Source organism: Symsagittifera roscoffensis, chromosome 1, assembly GCF_963678635.1.
Source record: "Symsagittifera roscoffensis chromosome 1, txSymRosc1.1, whole genome shotgun sequence".
NCBI classification, from domain to species: domain Eukaryota; kingdom Metazoa; phylum Xenacoelomorpha; order Acoela; family Convolutidae; genus Symsagittifera; species Symsagittifera roscoffensis.
The window spans coordinates 53434940-53456696 of record NC_087062.1 but is presented as its reverse complement, the minus strand read 5'-3'; the positions used below and the strand labels follow the sequence as shown (position 1 = coordinate 53456696).

At 38.6% G+C, this 21757-nt stretch overlaps 1 protein-coding gene across 4 annotated transcripts; it reads right to left on the bottom strand.

Moving 5' to 3' along the window:
* Nucleotides 1-1708: 1708 nt before the first annotated feature.
* On the bottom strand, nucleotides 1709-9831 carry LOC134845558 (uncharacterized). Of its 4 annotated transcripts, none has more exons than XM_063862505.1 (3): nucleotides 9599-9831; nucleotides 6274-7252; nucleotides 1709-2595 (listed from the first exon to the last, which is right to left on the bottom strand). In XM_063862505.1, exons 2-3 carry the CDS (start codon nucleotides 6476-6478, stop codon nucleotides 1754-1756), a joined length of 1047 nt encoding a protein of 348 aa, XP_063718575.1. In that variant the 5' UTR covers nucleotides 6479-7252; nucleotides 9599-9831; the 3' UTR covers nucleotides 1709-1753. The 4 variants fall into 4 exon arrangements, with proteins under 4 accessions (XP_063718575.1, XP_063718592.1, XP_063718583.1 ...); XM_063862522.1 differs by having other exon boundaries at nucleotides 6274-7011; XM_063862513.1 differs by lacking the exon at nucleotides 9599-9831 and adding an exon at nucleotides 8822-8836 and having other exon boundaries at nucleotides 6274-7131.
* Between the last annotated feature and the right edge of the window lie 11926 nt (nucleotides 9832-21757).

Sequence of the window (21757 nt, the reverse complement as noted above, 5' to 3'; positions counted from 1 at the left end):
AACTGATTTTTTTGTGGGCTGTAACTTTTTTTCAGAACAAACTGCGCGGAGTCGGTTATACAGGCAGGCTTCCAGCTAACTTGTTTCAGTTCAACCCTTGTTGTCAGAATTAGCATGATAGTTGTCGAGAAAAATCATTAAGTTTCCAAAAAACGGTCAGGACATTAAAACTACGCCTTTTCCATAAACGCCTTTTCCAACTTTGTGTAAAAAAAATTGGGAGAAGCAGCTCGTTCAAGCAGAAAAAATTCCCAACACCTGTCAATTAGATTCAACCAAAAAACTCAGATTTGAAAGGGCAGCTTTCGAGAAATATCAAATAGTTTCAAGAAAGCTAAAAATTAACAACAAACGACTTTTTCGAAGGCCCAGAAGTTTTGTGACATCATGCTGGGCTTAATAAGTTATGCAGGAGAGCTTTCCGCAACCCGTTATTTCGACTGAAACCAAAATTTCAATTTTGGGAGGGTCGTTTTTGAGAAAAGTAAAGAAGTTCTTTATTTCAGATGGTCATAACTTTGTGTAAAAATTTGGGTCTAGGCACTCATGCAGGAGAATTTTTCACAATCTTTTCTTTAAATTGAACCAAAGATCTCAGATTTTGGTGGATATTATTTGAAAAAAAAACCTACAAATACTGTCAAAAAATCAAAAATATGAGTCTCGGATGACGAATTTTTTTTGTGTGAAAAAATGTAGGAGTGACTGCTGAGGCAGTGGAGCTTTCCACAACTTGTTCTCTTCATTTAACGCAAAAACCTCGTGATACCACGCAAGCGCAGCATTGCAACCTAGCTAATCGTAAGGAAACGGAAGTAACAAAAACGAAAAGAAATGGAGAAAAATTAAATTATTTCAGAAAAACAGTCAAAACTTTAACTAATATTATTTAATAAATATCTACCACTAACCGAGCGGCCAATCAGCTTACAACAAATGATTTAACGCCCATTGAGTCAAAAACAAGAAAATGCCATAAAAAATTGATATACGAAATTTTAACAACTGAGTCTTAACGAAAAACCGGTAATTCAACTTTTACCGGTTCAAATAAAAAAAAATCAATTTCATACGTACTGAAAAAATGAGGTCTGTCTGGGACTCGAATCCCAGACCTTAGGGTGCAAAAGCAACCGCGCTACCTCCAAGTCAATTGGGAAGAAGCCTCGAAATTGCTTAGGTTAGCTAATAGGCCAATTTCATAATTTCTTACAATTGTGTAAGAAAAAGCGTTTACGGAAAAAGTTCTCGTTCCCGATTACAAGACACTCGTATAAGTGTAACACAGAAACTTTTTGAAATCAAAGTTTCAAATCCATTAAAGTCCTAACTAGATGTCGTTCACGTTTTTGAAACATTTACAATTTTGCTGTTCAATAGTGGAGTTTGCCTTCAATAGTGGAGTTTGCCAACAAAAAAAATTGACGGAAATTAAAAATAAATTAAAATTCGAACGCAAAAAAAATAAATACGCTCAAATTATGTTTGTTTGTGAATAAGTCTGTTTGGCTGGGAGTCCAAAATGGATGAGACCTGCGTGGAAAACTGTTTGCGGCAAAAAGTCTTCTACTTGGTTTCAATACACTTGGAATCTCAGGAGTTAAAATTCAGCTGCCCTACCCACCTGAGCAAATTATTTTCATTTTATTTCACCTATTCAAAATTGTTAGCTAGCTTTTCGAAATTGCAACTGAGAATTTATGTGAGATTTATAATTAAAGCTATCTACAAAATAAAACTCATTTCAAAGACATTAAGTATTTAAGGCAAGTTGGTTTTGTAAAGAGTCTTTTTTTAAAAGAGATAGAAATTCATCCAGTTCTGAGTCTTCCTTATTCACTTCGCCGTCAGTATTAACTGAGCTACTTTGCTGTTCTTCAGCTGCTGGATGTACACCGTTCAATATTTCGCTAAACGATTCATCAAAGGACAGATTATCACACTCAATCATATCTGCGAGATGTAATTCAGAAGTTACGTCACAGCCGGGCGAAGACGTCACTAAGCGATTCGTAGAAACAGTTCCTAAAGGCGGTGAACTAGAGAGAAACCCCGTGGTTAACTCGTCTTGGTCTTCATCTTCGTCGGCAAACGGGAGGCTCTCGGGACTACTGCTTCTAGGTTTTCGACGAGGTGTCACCGGCGACTCGATACAGTCGTCTAAACTTCGTTGAACAGGTGATAACTTCGGAAGACATGATCGGTCACTCCGTTCGTGGTCATTATAGTCGTCGTCTAGTTCAAAATTGAGACTGAATCTGATTCGCCGTTCGGTTGGTGTCGTTGTCGTGGAATCACTTGAAGATGATATCGAGGACTTCTTTAAAGCTTTCTTATTACGTAATACAGACCTGTCTAGAGTAAATGATTCTGATACATGCATATGCGAAGATTTATTATCCCCAGAGAGTCTTCTTTCTGTTTCTGTTCTCGAGTCCAAATTTGATTCATCAGCATCCCAGCAAATCTGATTAGGTTCTCCATTGTGAACTAGATGATTCTGTTGATTTGATATTGGCAGGCTGAGCTTATCTGATAACTTTTCTGCTGACTGTGAAAAACTATCCTCTTCCCTGCAACTTTGCAGCCAACTGTCTGAAACATTCGAATTCATTTCGGTAATTGCCATTTTAGCACAGATAACACCAACAAAGCAAAATATGATGCAGAAATAAAATAAAGAAGCCGCACTTTTATACGATTCGGTTTAGTTTAAGCTTAATAAGAACAGGAAACGGGCCAAAAACCTGTCGTTTCATTACTGTTTTCTTCATAATTTACAGAGCAAAAATTGTACATGTTATCTAACACTCGAGTAACACACGCGTTTTGTGAATTAAAGTAAAGTAACCGGATGACCTCGATAACAAAACGAAGTAATGATAAATTTTTTAAATGCTACTAAGATGAAAACTGCATCAAACATCGCAGCATTTTATCAACAGAGCTCTTTCAGTGTGATCTGACAATTGTACTAAGTAACAACCAACAGCATACTAGCATACCAGCAGACTCACAATTCTATTTTACATAAACATTACAACTATAAGATAAGTATTAATTTATCTTATTTTGTGTGCGCGTGTACACGCATTGTAATGTTCCCTCGGATATTTTCACATAAAAAAAACATATAAGAGCGTACCGCGAGATTGCAATGTTCGCACAAAAAAACGATCTAAGCTTATTTCTATTTTATGTCCAGGCAGTAAAAACAGCCAAGCTAAATATAACGGAACAGTGTTTTATTCAGATCACTTAGACGATACAGGTGGCTCTCTTTTGTCAGGTCTCCCTACAAATCAAAACACAAAACCGTTGCTTTTTTTCAGCCTCAAGCTTGATTTCTTCTCTTCACTTCGCACAAGGATAATCTATAAAGAGACAGAGTACCCATGATGTCACGATACATTACAAAACACAACCAATCAATGTCGTAAACGACACAATCCTATAAACTTTCGCAATTTCTTATACCATCCAGACTTCGCAATAAGAACAAATAAGTTGACTGAAATTTGTAAGACACAGAAACAAGAGCATCACGCATGTGCTGTGCAACTTGAATTTAAATTTTTTCACAATATAAGCAATTTAAAAAAAAAATACTTTCTCGTACCATATTTAAATTTTCATTCGGGAGCGCAATTTGCACTTGTCTTCTAAATTGTACAAAGGCGACATTAAAAGGCTTAACTACAAAAAATAGACCATGGACAAATTTGATGTGCTCAGCATTATCTAATATTGTTTTGATAAAATGCGGCGTTGATCCGCTTAGATAAAAAAAGATTAGTTCTGCCAAGAGCAAGTTCTGAACAATTGCCTAATCAAGCCACAAAATATAAATTCCCTTATATTACCCTCAAATCCAAAAAGTTTCCACTATTCTGAGAGGTCCTAAAACGTATAAAGCATTGAGTTGAATCACGTTATTTATTGAAGTGTGAATTTTTTTTGGATGAATTTCGAATAAAAAGTGTTCGAAATTCGTCCACAAATTTCGAACAACAGAGTGCGAGCAGTTAAATGCAGGCTAAATTTGTAACCTGAAACCCAAACCCTGTATGAGGTATTCTTCAAACAGTATATCCGAGAAAAAACAAGTTTAGTCATTTTCTTTGTAAATAGCACAGAATTTTCCGACCACAAAGAATGGCAGAAAAATTCGAAAAATATTTACTTTCAGAAGTTTCAGCAGTTTACATGGGTAGAATAGGAAGTTCATTGATATTTTAAGTCAAAAAATCGTTATTATCAGCTTAGGTCAAAATGAAAACTTATGCAGGCGTTCACCGCAGTAAATTAGGATTACGTCTCAAATGGCATAATTCCCAAATGGCATAAAACGAGAAATTCCCCAAATGGCATAATTTCGATGCAACAATTGCATTGAAAAATAGTTCTTTTTTTACTGAACAATGTGTGAAAAGTAGTAAGGTTGTCAATTCAATTGTTGCTTGACATTATCGGGAAAACTTTTTAAGAATTCTTATCAAAAGCATAACTGGCTATTAATTTGTTTTGTGTGGTCAATTTTTCCAGCAAAACTGTCACTCAACATTTGTTTGGAAGCAATAAGTTCAAATCTTGTTCACACATCTGGATCCGAAAAAGGAGAAATATTAGTTTAGAAAGTGTGAGTGGCTTGAAAAACTTGAAATTTATGCCATTTGGGAAGTTACCTAAATTAGCATTGAAAACAGAAATATTCAGATAAGTTTTTCACAAAATTGAGAACTTGTTCTGATTTTGAATGAACATTTAAAAGAACTTTAACCTGATATCACACTTGGCACTATCGAATTAATTAAACGTGAAAGAAAAATGCTTCTTCAGCTTCTAAAGTTTTTTAACACACACCCAATTAAAAAAACTGACTAAAAGAAAGTTTATTTCACTGCGCTTGTAATTCTGAGAGCGCAAAATTACTTCGCAGAAAATAAAATTCCAAATAAAAATTACATATCTATATGGTAGCAAGAAATAAACAGCCAACAGACAGTTGGAAGTGTCAACGAACTCAAGAAAACCAAAAAAAAATTGTTTTGAAACCTTTTCGTTTCCTTTAAACAAAATCGAACCGATTGAAATACATCAGTATGTCAAAACATTGCCAACAGACAGTTGGAAATTAGTCAATGAACTCGAACTCAAGGAAACAAAAAATGTATATTTGAGTTTTTTTAAAAACAACTTCAATTTTCGAATTTCAAAGAAGAAAAAATATGATTTTAAAGCTTTTGAATTTCAAGAACAAGTTAAGATTTCATTTTTAAATTAAAATCAACCCAATTTTAGAAAATCGAACAGTGTAAACTTTTTATTCCGCTGGAAAACCGGAAACTTTAAATCCGCGTAAACTTAATGACAAAAACGTTTTTTGTAACCTCAAAACTCAAAAGATCGCCAACAGACAGTTGGAAGAATCAGTTGAACGCAAGTAAACAAAAAATTTCGAATTGTTTTTTGAAAAAATCTCAAGTTTCAAATTTCAAAGAAAAAGTATAGATGGCCTAAAAGCTCTAGCAATTTCAAGCACAATTTATGATAGACAATTTTCTGAAAAATTTCCCCAATTTGAGCAAACTTGGAATAGAGGGAAAATTCAAGCGCTTGTAGGTTTTTCTCTAGACAAATTTTGACCTTCAAGTTAGCAATTTTCGGCAGACTTTTTATATTCTAAAAATATTGCTGCTCTGAGCTCAAATGAAAAACATATTTAACTGCGCCTATTTTTTGCAATGTTATGGGGCTTTGACGATTGCCAAATTGGAATAATTAATTCGTGTGAAACTTCCATTTCGATCAACCCAGCGGATTAATCCGCCTCAGAACACAGTTGAATTGCTGCTACCGCACCGCATTGAACCAAAAAAAATGCGTTATAAGACGCAAAAACTACCTACCATTCTGTTTGACGGTTGACAGAGAGTGGAGGATGTTTATGCTAAAAAGAAAAATCTGAATTTTTTTAATTGTACCATTTTTGCCAAAAAAACTGCTCTAGAAACGTATAAAGCAGTCGTAATATTGACCACTTTGCCTTGATCTGAGCACACTTGTTATTTTTCTACCACAATGAGATTGAACTTATGGAGACAAAGAGCAAATTATCAGTCAAAAAACTTGTGACTTCTTTTACCTTTTGAACATGTGTCGAGGAGATTGTTTCAATTATCTAGACCCATTATTCAGTAACTTTCATTGATTACATTTGGACTCAATAAGCTATCAAAACACAATGATTGAATTGTCTTTGAATATACTTACCAATAACGGCTAGAGATATGGAGTCTAGGATATAATACAGGGCTATTATAACTTCTACCAAAACGTAAGAGTATCGTCTTACGGCGAATAAAAGTAACGAGCACAGGAGGAGCAAAATGAGGAAATAGATTGCGACTTCCCATCCCGTCATAGGATACGGGTGAGGGTTATTCCGTGCAAAGGGAACTTGCTTGGTGTGACCCATGGCAAAAGATCTATGGAATAAGTGAGTTGTCTTCAGTCCCAATACTTCTTATTGTGCATCAGTAAAAGAAGACAAAGAAAAACAAACAAAGGACAGATGGAAACAAAAAATAGTGACATTTTTTGAATTCCTGTTCGTTTTAAGGCAAGCGGAATCAATAATGCATTTCTCGTGTTTTATGATTGATCCGCCTGTGGAAAATTGAAGCTGGAATTTTGCCACACAAGCCTCATTGCATTAAGCTCAGTATGGACGCACCTATGTTTAATAATTACGGATAACCATACAAAAATTCTGGTGCAATGTTTGATAGAAGTGGCCTCGAATTGTTCGCGTAGCTGACAAGAGGCAGAGAAAAATAAATGAAGAGTGAAATTAGGTCCAGGTAGATTTTAAGTAAGATGGAATAAGGACGCAGACGATATCGTAACAGTGTATGTGTGTTTAGATGTGGTCTGCATTTTGAAGCAAATTTTAAACTCCGTTTAAATTGCGCTCTTGCCTGGAGCGTGTCGCAGCTATTTGAGGACAAACTAAAAAGGTTTTCATCTATGGGAGGGAGTAAATTAACTGCTTACTTGCCCACTTCATTTTTGGTCTAAATCAATTTAGTCGGCGCAATTTGAGGGAAAACTCGAAATTGAGTTTAGGAGCTGTACATGGGAATAGGGTTGGTTGTGAGTGAGAGAGAGAGAGAAAGGTAAGTAAAGAACTCTTTAATAGACCAACAAAAAGTGGACATAGGCAACTGATATGCCTCAATTTGGGAGTTAACTATCACCGCACAAGAAATTAAACCCACGGCGCTTTCTTGTCGCTGCCCGGTTGACTTTACTTAAATAAGAGGCACCACACTAGTTGCCAGAAAGTATTTGACTTAACCACTTAAATTAAGCCAATACACATTCTGAGACAATGATTTATATCAAAGTAGCGAATTCTCTCAAAGAGCTCCGTTGGATTTTGTAACGTAAAGGCTATAATTACTAGAAATAAACAGCCTCTAGCTTGCTCAAATAGCAATCTTTGTAGTAAACAAACTGAAGCTCTAAAACGTGTTTTCGATTGCTTTACTTCCCAGTAACCCTTTCTTTCCACTTGGAGTTTGAATGTAAAATTTTTAATTTACCAGAGCAATTCTAGCTCCCATGTTCCATTTCGCTAATGATATAAATCTAGACTTCCTGGTTTCGTCGCATGTCAGACCATAGTCAGTCCAAACGACAAGAGGGAACTCATAAAAATCGGCAAAAAATGCAGAACTTCCATGAAGATGGACTTCCCAATTCCGGTTAAACTCGGACATATAAAAACAACAGGAGTTGACAACATTGCCAACTAACTTTGCTGAGAGGCAAAGCGGAAGCTTCGCACCACTTGTGATACCAAACAGCCATAAAATTGAATTAGCGGACGGAAAAAGAGACGAAGCTTATAAGTCGATAAAAAATTTGAACAAATTACATCGACCAATATTTCATACAAATGATGTTCAGTTTGAGAACACATGTCGACGAACAGTAAAGCCAGCGTTAAACTAGCACTCAGAAAACCAAAAACAAAAATTTTGCCTTGAAAAAATTGAGCTATTTAGTTCTGAAACTCCTCCCTATCGGGAAACACAAAGAGTCAAAAGTGAATTCTTTATGCAAACAACGCTATATTACGTGACTAAGCAGATATAGTTAAAGCGGAAACCATTAAAGCCGAACAAACTTTTTAAGTAAAAAGAACAAGACTCCTCTAATACCAGGGCAAAGTTCCGAATGCTCCGACTGCCCCTTAAGTTAGTAAAGAAATATTGAAAAGCTAAACTTATGAGTCTTTCCGGTTATACCCCCTAAATGATAAAAAATGAAAATGAAAAACTTTCATGACAAAATTGAACTGATTTTACTTAGAAATGCAGGGTTGATATCTCGAACAGTAAACCAAGCTAAAATACAGCGAAAAGTGTGAATTAAATGAAAACTGAAAGCGCATTTGGCATCTCATTTTTTAATGGAATTTATGTGCAGAAAAAAAAATTATACAAGATCTGGGTTGGTAAATAGGTGGCGTGTCACGGAGCCGAACACTCGGATAGCCAAAAATTAAATTCGTTTCCGGATAGCCAAAAAATAAATTTATTCCCAGTTAGCCGCAATTTCGGATCTACTTAACAATTAGCCCCCTTACCTATTTTCTAATAGAGGGGAGAGATTCGGGTACTACTATGATTCGTACCATAGGGGTGAAATAGTTAAAGAGATCCTACAAACTTACTTAAAAACATTGTTTTCTTATTTAGGGTAACCCCTTTCTCCCCCCCCCCCCCCCCCCACACACATGCCCACTCCCTACCCACACACATACACACATACCCTCCCCCTACCCACATTTACCACAATGCCCCGTTAAACAAAAAAAAACTATTAAGGGGTCCCAAACTGAAGGCCCAAATTAAGGGCCCCCAACCGAATTAAAGTCGAGCGGGCGGGGAGGGAGAATGAAAAAAATGTGTAAAACAAAACGGGTGCCGGACATCAAGCCAACGGGACTTCAAGCCGAACCGTAAAATTAGGGACTTCAAGCCGAAAATTTTCTCATTAAGTCATGAAATATGATTAACTTGAAAACTTTTATGAGAAAACTTTTGAAAACTCTGAATTTCATCACTAGTTATTTGCGTTTTCATTAAATTTAAGCCTCCAAAGGATGTTTCGGAAAATTGAAAAGTAAAACATGGTTGAAGGCATTTTTCATGTTCATAATTTATGCATTTCAAAAACCGGCTGATGTTATCAATGGATACCAATCCCAAATGGTGCATTATCATGAATAACGCTTATTATGGACTAAACTAGCGTAAAATTTTGAAAAGCAACGTTTTACAGATGAAAAAATATTGATTTGAGGTGCTTGTAAAGTTCAATTTTCGGCTTGAAGTCCCGTCGGCTTGTTGTCCTAGACACAAAAAAAAACAGGCCAAAAATGTCGAATTGCCGTTTTTGGGATTTTTGAAAAATTTTGATAAAAAAATTGCGTTTTTCAGCGAGTGCTTTCTTTTAAAATTATTTTATATTGAAAAAATTTTGTTTTTAGGGTTTGTCGGCCGAAAACGGATATCATAAAATTTACAAAAGAGGGCCCCTTTGGTTGGTGAAGGGGTCAAATCCCTGTTGTAGTCGGACTTTTGGGGTCTTTTCGGTTATACCCCCTCCCCCTAAACGGATATATTATATTGGGCAATTCAAGTTTCGAGTTGAAATTGAAAGCGAGTGAAACAAACAATCATACACCGCTCGCATGCAATCAGCAGCTGGTCGATTAGAATTCATTCTAAGGATTACTATGAATCCTAATCGAGCAGCTGCTATTTGCACGCGAGTGGTGTATAAATGCTTGTTTCACTCTTTCCCGCTTTCAATTTCAACTCGATATTTGAATTGCCAAATTTATCCATTTAGGAGTGGGAGGGGTCTAACCGAAAAGACACGACTTTTGTTGTTAATTAATTCACATCAAAAAATAAATTTATTCCCAGTTAGCCGCAATTTCGGATCTACTTAACAATTAGCCCCCCTTACCTATTTTCTAATAGAGGGGAGAGATTCGGGTACTACTATGATTCGTACCATAGGGGTGAAATAGTTAAAGAGATCCTACAAACTTACTTAAAAACATTGTTTTCTTATTTAGGGTAACCCCTTTCTCCCCCTCCCACACACATACCCACTCCCTACCCACACACATACACACATACCCTCCCCCTACCCACATTTACCACAATGCCCCGTTAAACAAAAAAAAACTATTAAGGGGTCCCAAACTGAAGGCCCAAATTAAGGGCCCCCAACCGAATTAAAGTCGAGCGGGCGGGGAGGGAGAATGAAAAAAATGTGTAAAACAAAACGGGTGCCGGACATCAAGCCAACGGGACTTCAAGCCGAACCGTAAAATTAGGGACTTCAAGCCGAAAATTTTCTCATTAAGTCATGAAATATGATTAACTTGAAAACTTTTATGAGAAAACTTTTGAAAACTCTGAATTTCATCACTAGTTATTTGCGTTTTCATTAAATTTAAGCCTCCAAAGGATGTTTCGGAAAATTGAAAAGTAAAACATGGTTGAAGGCGTTTTTCATGTTCATAATTTATGCATTTCAAAAACCGGCTGATGTTATCAATGGATACCAATCCCAAATGGTGCATTATCATGAATAACGCTTATTATGGACTAAACTAGCGTAAAATTTTGAAAAGCAACGTTTTACAGATGAAAAAATATTGATTTGAGGTGCTTGTAAAGTTCAATTTTCGGCTTGAAGTCCCGTCGGCTTGTTGTCCTAGACACAAAAAAAACAGGCCAAAAATGTCGAAGTGCCGTTTTTGGGATTTTTGAAAAATTTTGATAAAAAAATTGCGTTTTTCAGCGAGTGCTTTCTTTTAAAATTATTTTATATTGAAAAAATTTTGTTTTTAGGGTTTGTCGGCCAAAAACGGATATCAAAAAAATTACAAAAGAGGGCCCCTTTGGTTGGTGAAGGGGTCAAATCCCTGTTGTAGTCGGACTTTTGGGGTCTTTTCGGTTATACCCCCTCCCCCTAAACGGATATATTATATTGGGCAATTCAAGTTTCGAGTTGAAATTGAAAGCGAGTGAAACAAACAATCATACACCGCTCGCATGCAATCAGCAGCTGCTCGATTAGAATTCATTCTAAGGATTACTATGAATCCTAATCGAGCAGCTGCTATTTGCACGCGAGTGGTGTTTAAATGCTTGTTTCACTCTTTCCCGCTTTCAATTTCAACTCGATATTTGAATTGCCAAATTTATCCATTTAGGAGTGGGAGGGGTCTAACCGAAAAGACACGACTTTTGTTGTTAATTAATTCACATCAAAAAATCTCTTAAAGGATAATGGTCCGAACTGAATTTCTCAGATAAAACATCTAGAGAACATAATTGAGGCTTATTGCATATAAAAAGGTCTAATATATTCTGTCTGACATGAGTGGGGGATTCTACGAAATGAATTCCATTGAAGTATGCAAAACAATCAAGAATATCGTTAGAATAATTACAAGCGCCGTGGTATGAAAATAAATAGTTTCATATAACGTTATGCCTGGATCGTCAGCTAGAACTCGACTAGCATCGAAGCAGCAGGAGTGCTGCACCATATGTAACATATAGTAGTAGTAGTAGTAGTAGTAGAGACTTTAGGGCTCATTGGCACAGGGGTGTCAACCCTTCAGTTTTCAGCTGGCATGAGTTTTTGGTAGGGGTTACACGATCCACAGGAACACAGTACACGCCAGGTGCATGTGTCTAGCTGATTGTAACTGTTTTCAAAGCAGTTGAAGTAACTTTCTGTCAGTTGTTTTTTCGTCGGGTTGTCGCGAAACTGTTTGTGGAGTATATTGAAAAGTTTCGGGGCTCTCGTCCAGAAATTTTCGTCTGTTTTGCTGATGCGGTTTTTGTTGAGCTCGAATTCGCTGCATTGTCTCGTGGTGCTTTCTCTCAGTGATATTGGAATTGAATCTTCACTGACGCTGTATTTACCGTCCATGACCGATTGAAGAAACACTATATCATGGAGTTCGATGTACATTGAGAGTGGTAAGATCTTCAGGGTACGTAGTCTCTCTTTGTATCCGATGGAGTAGTTAAGTATCCATGTAGTAGCTTTTTGTTGAACTCTTTCGATTTCCCGCATTTCGGTTTTTGATGGGTACCATACCTGCGATGCATAGGAAATGACAGGGACGACGTAACCTACATAAGCGTTCAATTTTGTTTCGAGATTTGCATAGCATGAGATGTTACGTTTGAGGTTGAAGAAGGCTCGCCATGCTTTACCGGTCCTACGTTTAATGTTTTCGTTCCACGAGATGTTTTTTGTCATTATCACTCCTAGGTCTTTCTGGGAGTTGACAGTGCCTATTTTCACGCCTATTGAACTCACAGGCTCTGTATTTCCTTTAATGCGTAGTGCCTTACTTTTTTCCATATTTAGTACCATTTGGTTTTTGAGACTCCACTTTTCAATTTCCGTTCCGAGGACAATTGCTTCTTCGTAGTTCTTTGCAATTACTTTAAAGTCGTCGGCGTAGCCAAAAGAAGTGCTCGGTTTGACTGATTCTGGAAGATCGTTAACGTATATCAGGAACATGAGCGGACCTAGTATTGAACCCTGTGGTACTCCACTTGTTACTGGCGTGACTGGAGATTTGCTTCTATCAATTTTAACACATTGTTTTCGTGCTGTTAGGTAGCTGGCTAGTAGTTCAAGGATTTTCCCGCCAATTCCCATTTCTGCATATTTGGATATCAGTGGTTGATGTGGGACCTTGTCAAAGGCTTTACTGAAGTCTACGTATAGGACCCATAGTTCAGCGTTTTCTTTGAGGTCGTTTTCCAGAAAAATTTCGTTCAGAAACAACAGAAGTTGTATGATCGCTGATCTGTTTTTTCTGAAACCGAACTGTGCTGGGTGTAGTTTAGTTTCGATTGTTGGATATAATCGGTCGAAGAGTATTTTTTCAAATACCTTTGACACATTTGCCAAAAGACTGATGGGTCTGTATTGCGATATGTCTGTCTTTTTGTTTTCTTTAAAGACTGGTGTTATTTCACTGGTTTTCCATCGGCGTGGAAATGATCCTTTATTAATGCAGGTTTGAAAAAAGAGCTTTAGAGATTTTGCGAGTGATGTCGCGTGTTTCAGGATAATGTTTCCAATGTTGTCCGGACCGCATGCTTTTTTTGTTTTCAGTGATTGGAGGCATCTGGTTATTTCTTCCTCGGATAGTTTCAGGCGGTTTGTTTCTGATTTTATGTAAGTTTGTTTGCCGGGTAGTTCACCTTGTTTGCTGAAAACTTGGGTGAAAAATTTGTTAAACAGAGAACATTTTTGTTTATTGTTTACTGCTGTTTCAGTTGTGTCCGGTGATTGATTAAGGAACATTTCGTCTGGTAGGGGATGCTTTTTGTGTATCGATTTCAAGTATTTCTGAAGATCAGACGGCGGCTCTTGAATACTTTAGCTTCGAATATGGCTTGATCCATTTTGATTTCTTCGGTCAGGCTTTTTTCAGCTTTTTTGATTTTCAGGAGTAGCGAGAGTGAGTTTGCTTTTGCGTATTTACGCTTCATTGTCGCGACTATCTTCATTTGATGTGAGGTGGATGATCTAATCCAGGTTGGAATTTCTGCCCTGTGTTTGGTGACTCGGGGTATTTTTTCGTCGATGATGTTCTCGAGCCATTTGTACCACTGTAACAGTAGGACGTCAATGTTGATGTAGCAGTATGGTGTAAATGGCTGGCTGACGATTTGTTTGTTGAAATCATCCCAGTCGGTTTTCTGGTATGCGCGTTTAATAGCTGGGGTTGTTATTTTGCTCGAATTTGGTAGGGACAAATAAGTTTTGTATGCGTGATGATCGGAACACTTTTTTCCGTTTGATGAGTATTGCGCTTCTAGTGCTGAGTCGATAGCCGAACTTAGCACAAGAGTCGGGTCAGTGGCAAGGAATACATCGAGGCTCCTGCCTTCATGGCACGTGATTAGCTGATGTAGATCGTACTTTTCTAGAGTGTCCAGTATGTTGGCTTCGTATTCGTCGTTTGAGTTTAGGCTGTCCCAGTTTGCTTCTGCAAGATTTATATCTCCGGTTAGGATGAGTTGCGATGAGTTGTCACTAAGCGAGTCATGAAACTGTTTTAAGACGTCTTTTATGTTCTCGGGAGATGTTCTATACGGGCTGTTTTTGGGGGGATTGTAGAAGCAGCAGATTACTATCTGCTTCTGACGAGATTTGATTTCGATGGCAGCACATTCTAGTTCGGTTTTGAGTTCTATTCTGCTATGAGTTAAACCTTTCACTGCAATGAGGACTCCACCGTGCTTAGTGTTCTGACCCGTATTGGGTCGATCTGTTCTGTGTATTGTGTAGTTTGATAGAAAGAGGGCCTCGTCTGGTACTGCAGTTGTGAGCCATGTTTCAGTTAGACAGATGATGTCGTAGTCGTTTGTAAGAACTGCATTTGCCAATGTCATGCGTCTACTAATGTCTAGCAGGCTCCTGACATTGAAATTTATGTAGTCATTGTTCTGGTTCTGGCGGAACATTTTCCCAGTTGTCTAGATTCTTGTCGTCAGTTTCGTTTGTGTTTTGTTGAAGCTTGAGGTTTCTGATTCGTAGACGTTTTTTGTCGTATTCGTTTTCGATCATCTTTCGGCGTAGTTTCAAAGCATCGTTTTCAATTTTTTGGTCTTCAGGGGATAGTTCCTTGCTCATATATACCTGTTTAGAGTAAGTTTTTAATTTGTATAGCGATAGCAGTATCAGCCGTCGATGGTGTTCGCTGGTTGTTTTGATTATGAGTTTTCTGTCTTTTTTGCCATCGTAGTTTCCCAATCGCCTTACATCATCGATCGGACAGTCGATTTTTAGGAATTCCAGAATACTTTTAACTTCCTTCACGTCGTGTTCGTACCGTTCTCTTGGCGATTTGGCCTTCGATTCTGCAATGCCTTGCACCCGTAATCCGTCTTAGTTTTCTTTTTTCTTCTGGGTTTTTGGTTCTGATGTTTTTGTTGTTCTGCTGGTGGTGAGTTCACTGTCAGGTCGTGGAGCCATCTCGGTTCTCAGGGAAGTTATCTGGTCCTTTTTACCTTCGACGTTACTGATGTTACTTGTCAGGGATTGGAGCTGATTTTTGACTTCTTCAACGCTCTCCACTATTGGCTTTATGTCGTTGTTTTCTCTGGTGGATGCAAGTTTGTCCAGCATGCGGTCCCTATGGTTTAGGCGGACACACGCGTTGCAGATAAGTAGGAGGTTTTGGCTGACCTCACTTATCCCGAAGATTGCTCGTTCACTCATTTCGGTGCACTAAGGGGTCAAGTGCATTGAGTCTCCGCATGAGACACATAGAAACACGGCATCCCGTGCCGTTATGGGATTTGTGCATGTTTTGCAGCAGTTTTTCGGTTTTGATGGCGCCATTGTGGAATGTATTGGGGAAGTGGAATGTGTAGGAATAGAAAAGGAATAGAACAGAGACCCTTATCTCCTGCGCTTCGTAAGAAACTTAATTCCTACGATGCACTAGGGGTAAAGGCCTTGTTTGCAAAACGTGAGCTCCTACTATCCCGCGCTTTCTAAGAAACTTAATTCCCAAGAATGCGCTGAGATTGTTGGAACACAGGTTGGAATTGACAAACCGAAGTTGAAATTACCCGCACTTCTTAAGAAAACTGAATTCCTATATATGTACTGGGTTTAGTTCAACTCGGTTGGGTATATATCTACTTATGCTCTGACTTTCCCGCGCTTCCTAGGAAACTTAATTCCTATGGATGCACTGGGGCGGTTAGATTCACAAGTACTCAACAAGAATATAATTAAAGGCGAGGAGAGTCTTACTTGTTTTTGGAGTCCAAGGGCGATACGCTTCTTGAGCCTGTCCTTTTGTTTCTTGCTCAGCTTCTTATTGCTTTCTTTTGTGCTCTGGTCGCTTTCGATTCTTGACTTCTTGTTGTTCTTGTGGCTCAGTCTCTTCTTCCTGCTTTTCTTGAGTCCAGTAAGGTCTGATTTGTTTCGGATTAATGTATTAACGAGCCGCCTTTCAATGACAATGTCGGGATGGACTTTTGCGATTTCGTACTTAAGCTGGATATCCTTGCGTTTTCTACTGGATATGAGATCTCTAATGGCGTCAATTACCAAGATTCCGCTGGAGTTGAGCTCTTCGTAAATATCGCGTGTACCTTCTCTGCGAGTGTAGACGATGGCCTCTATCTTGTGGGTGTTGTTTAGATGGCTAAGCTCTTCGACTAGTTGAGATGGGGTGAGGGGGTGGAATTTGTTCGTTAATGGGTTGTAGTTACTTCGGTGTTTTGTCAGTGAGTTGTTTATTGTGTCATGCCAGATGACAAGACTTGATCGAAGTCGGAGCACACCCTGTCTTTTTACTAGATTTTGCACTATCTTCAGAGGATTCTTTGAATAAGGGTTCAATGAAAGCCCGGAGATGGCTGTGGATTGTCTTGCAAATCGTAAACGTTCTCTGTGCCCCAGTGATGACTTCAGATAATTCAGGGAGCTGGCCCCCACAAAATAAACCATTTTGCATCATTCATCTGAAACTATTTAATCGGAAAATATTCATCTGAAAATATCGAAAGGGGAGAACTGGATCTTATGTGAGAGGTGTCAGAGGTGGACACATATTTTTGCATGGGATATTCGAAGGATGAATTCAAGTTTTTGGAGAGGACAAATATGACCTTTACACGTAACAGCTGTCTACAGAGCCCTCCAATTGATACAATTGATACAAAGGAACTGAGCAGGTATATCACGGAGCTCAAGGAGAGTATGCAAAGTACTCGGACTATGGTGGAGCAAGTTCTCTCATGTAGACAGCCCCAGCAAACCGTAGCTGTGTATAGCGATGTTGTTAAAACGAAAATTGATTATGACCATGAGTTAAGGTTCAATGGTATACCTGAAAATAAGGATGCGGAAAATGAAAGTACATAAAGGGTTGATCGTTCAAAAGTTTTTGAGCATGATGAAAAACTGATACGAAAAGCTTTTGAAAATTTGGGATTAAACTCAATTGAAATTTCATCTTTCCGGCGACTCAGAAAATTCGAACTTGGGAAAAAAACGATCCAGTCAGATCCTTGTAGAGTTTCATGACGTTTTTACAGTAGAAAAAAAACTCGCACGCGGTTCCAACTTATAAACGTACGGACCGGAGTATATGGGAAACAAATACTCAATTTTTATTTCGAAATCTTTAAATAAAGAAGAGCAAGCAAAAGAGCAATCATTATTGAAAAAACGCAGAGAGCTACTTAACGAAGGAACAGCGTGCACTGATTCAAGATACGAAAAGGCGTTTTATACTTGGAAAACAGGCCAGTTGACATTTGCAACTGACTGAATGATTCTAAATTCGAAATTTCAGCTACGTTTTACAATTTCCGGAGTTTGTTTAAAATATCAAGACGTCAAGAATTTTCAAACTTTTTAATAGCAAACCCATATGGTTTTGTTTGCATAGCAGAAACTTGGTTAATAAATGAACAAACGGATTCAGAGCTGTTTTTACCAGAAAACCAATGTTTTCGCTCTAATCGTAAATCGCCATTGAAAACTACAGCCCATGGGGGTATCATGATATGCGTTAAATCAAGCTATAACTCCAAAAAAGCCTTTTTTGATTTTGACACAAACGGTTCTGCAGTTGCTTGTTACGTTAATATCAATCAAAAGAAAATTTTGATTGTATGTTGCTATAACCCTCCGGCAAATAGTAAATATGCGTATACAAGTGAAGACCTAACAGGACTTTTCAAAAATAAAAATCAGCTGTCAAGAAAGTGCGATGGTATTATCATTTACGGCGATTTCAATTTTTTCAACGATTAACTGGTGTAGCTGATCTTCAGAAAATTTTTTTGGAGCGAGAATTTTTGAGCATAATCGAAGAAAAACAACTTTCAACAAAAAATAGACTTTAATACAGCAGCAAGCGGTATATTTCATTGCGTAGATTTGAAGCAAATGACCAGTGACGAATGTCAAATCACCAAAACGTCAAATCACTACCCAATTTATCTTAGTTTTTCGGCTATAGGGCAGAACATTATAAAAAGATGTTGTAAAAAGTGGTGTGTATAGTTTTTGTAGTGGAGACTATGAAAATTAAATGCGCCTTACTTCAACAAATCCGTTGAATTCCTATTGCTGGTCAAACCCAAATTACATTGTTGAAAATTGGTAACTTTGGCTGAATGTTTTTCTGAATGAAACTATACCGAAAAGAACCCAGCATCGAGCTTCTCTGCCACCTTGGATAAGCCAGATTACATCTCATCTAATTAAATGTCTTAAGACAGCAAGAAGAAGATAAAAAGATATGCATCCAAAGGCTCTGAAATTGAAATCAATGCTGGAAAAATGCTGTGGAAATGAGAAGATAGAATATGAACAAAATCTAGCATCCGAAAGATCTAACATCAAGAGCCGATTGATTAGCTCTGGAGGTCTAATTATACTCATCACAAAGTGTTTGATATCAAACAAAGGAATGAATATGAACCTGACGAGGGTTGTCAAAAGCTGCAAAACTATGCAAACTGGAACTTAAACAAGTATTATTCAATCGTGAAATGTTGTCGGAAAATCCGTATCCAGAGAAGGGATTGTCTCGGCTTAAACATCGAGCCATCAAAATGATCATTCAGAGAGGAGCTAAATTAGGGGCTAGGGTGATAAACAGAAGTATTGTACGAGCGGTGAGGAGGTACAGAGAGTTGCAAAAAGTTCGGACAGACAGAAATAACTAAAAAAAGCCATCGGCCAATTTTGAGCATTTATCGCATGCAAATTTGATTCTTAGTTGACATTGAGACATACTTTCGGTCTGAAAATTAGCTTTTGCATGCAAAAACTGCCTGAAAAAAGTCATTTGCTCTTTTTTTAGTTATTTTTGTCTGTCCGAACTTTTTGCTACTAATTAAAGAGAGTGTTTCGAAGGCCGTATCGAAGAAGCCCCAATCATGCCAGAAGTTTCCGAAGAATATGGCAAGCTTCCAGAGACTCCGGCGCCATCTGACGACCCGACCAACTGGCAAAACATGAAATTCGACGATTTCAAGAAACAGATCCTCGACGCATACGAATCTGTAATCACTTGGAAGAAGAATCTATTTAAGGTCCCATCTGGACAAAGCGGAAAAGCATTCATTCGTGAAATCACACGACACTTGGAAGAGTTTGCGGGAGGTACAAAGCACCAAACTGTTTCAATGACAAGTATCATGATAATGCCAGCTCTCCTACTCCAGAAACCACACTTGAAATCCAAAGCGAAAGAACATTCTAACCTACTCGAACAAAGACTTCAACAGTGGAAACAAGGTGACATCAGTGAACTGCTAAGAACTGGTCGCTCAATACAGAACCGGTTACCAAATGGTAGAGCGAAAGCAGACCCTGAAACAATGAACAAAAGATTCGCTAAACTGGTCCTTCAGGGTAATATCAAAGCAGCACTCCACCTGCTTGATGTAGATAAATTAGGGGACGTACTGAAGGTCGATACATCAGTTCTCAGTCAGCTCAAGGAAAAACACCCTGAAGGAAAGGCGATACTAGCAGGAAGTCTTTTGGAAGGGCCGGTAAATTGGATGGACGAACATGTGTTTGACCCTATTGACGGCGGTAAAGTGCCAAGCGCTTGTTTGCAAATGACAGGGGGCGCCGGTCCATCGGGTATGGATGCACTGGGGTTGCGGCGAATTGCTTGCTCCAAACAGTTTGGTATGGAGTCCGTGAACTTATGCAACGCAGTTGCAGAGGTCACCCGTAGACTCTGTAAGCAAAACATAGATCACACGTTAATCACATCACTCGCCAACAGTCGCATAATCGCTCTCAACAAAAATCCCGGAATCCGCCCTATAGGAATAGGAGAAGTGCTGCGACGACTGATGGGTAAAGTGGTGGCTTCCACACTGAAGAAATACGTACAAATCTCAGTTGGCCCGCTACAAACATGTACTGGTTTGAAATCTGGCAGTGAAGCCGCAGTTCACGCAATGCGAGAATATTTTGACACAGAAGAGTGTGAGGGCATCCTACTCATCGACGCAGAGAATGCATTCAACAGCCTCAACCGCAAAGCCGCGCTGCATAATATCCGAATTAGCTGCCCCGAAATAGCCACTTTTGGTCTGAATTTCTATCGTAAAGCCTCCCGCCTGTTCTACGACGGAGGGGAAATCTCATCAGACGAGGGTACTACCCAAGGTGATATAGTAGCTAGGCGATGTACGCGCTAGGAATAAAGAACCTGCTACAACCAGAACTCAGAACACGGAAGGTATTCTTTGCAGATGATGATGTCTCTGGTGGCATGCTAAATGAAGTAAAGCATTGTTGGAGAACATAACAGCTTTCAGGGCCATCGATAGGCTACTTTCCAAACGCTGGGAAAACATAGTTGATTACAAAACCTCAACATTATGAGGTCGCCAAAAATATGTTTGCTGATACCGGAATTAGCGTAACAACATCAGGAGCAAAACACCTTGGAGCTGCTATTGGAGAAAAAGCGTTCGTGGACTCCTATCTCTAAGCGAAAGTGGAAAATTGGTGTGTACAGTTGGAAACACTCAGTTTTCTAGCTATCGCAAACCCACAATGTGCATATGCAGTATACACACATGGCTTCTCCTCCAAATTCTCTTATATCATGCGTACTATTCCGCGATCGTCAATTTTTTTCGAACCCATTGAAACAATCCTGGTAGAAAAATTCATCCCAGCGCTTTTTGGAAGGAACGTGAGTCCGTTAATGAGAGATTTAGTAGCACTTCCATCAAAAATGGGAGGACTCGGTATATCAAACCCTGTAATCGACGCCGAGATTCAATTTCAAAACTCACTTCTCGTAACAGATCAGCTGAAATCGGTCATCTTGCTGCAGCAAGAGATAATCCCTGATAACCTTGCAGTGAACACTCGCAACACTATTCGATCAATGAAAACCTCGAAGTATGAACGATTGAAAATAGAATACGCTATAGTGAAAGAAGCGGCGAATGAAAGTCTCTCCAGATCCATAGAAATCCATATGGTTAACTGCACTGCCAATCGAAGAAGATGGCTTTGTATTGGATAAACAGTCCTTCAGAGATGCACTGTGTCTTCGATATGGACTCATCCTACATGATCTTCCCCAGAAATGCCCCTGCGGGTCGACCTTCGATGCAAACCATGCGATGAGATGCAGAAAAGGGGGATTTGTACACATGAGACATGACGGAATCAGAAACCACCTATCAAAACACTTATCAGAAGTTTGCGTAGACGTACGACAAGAGCCCTCCCTACAGCCACTGACAACTGAACACCTGACTCTCAGGTCTGCAAATTCCTCTGAAAACGCCCGACTTGACATCAGTGCTCGAAACTTTTGAAGTCATAATGGCCAGCGTGCATTCTTCGATGTAAGCGTTTTCTATCCCAACGCTCCTAGCCATCAAACGAAAAAAGTGGAGATACTGTTCGAAGAGCAGGAGAACGAGAAGAAGAGATGCTACAATGAGAGAGTTATGGAAATCGAACATGGAGTCTTTACACCACTCACTTTCGGATCAACAGGAGGCCAAGGAAAAGAATGTGATATATTTTTGAAGAGACTTGCGTATCTTTTATCAGAAAAAATGACATCGGATTATTCAAAAACAATCTCAGCTATCAG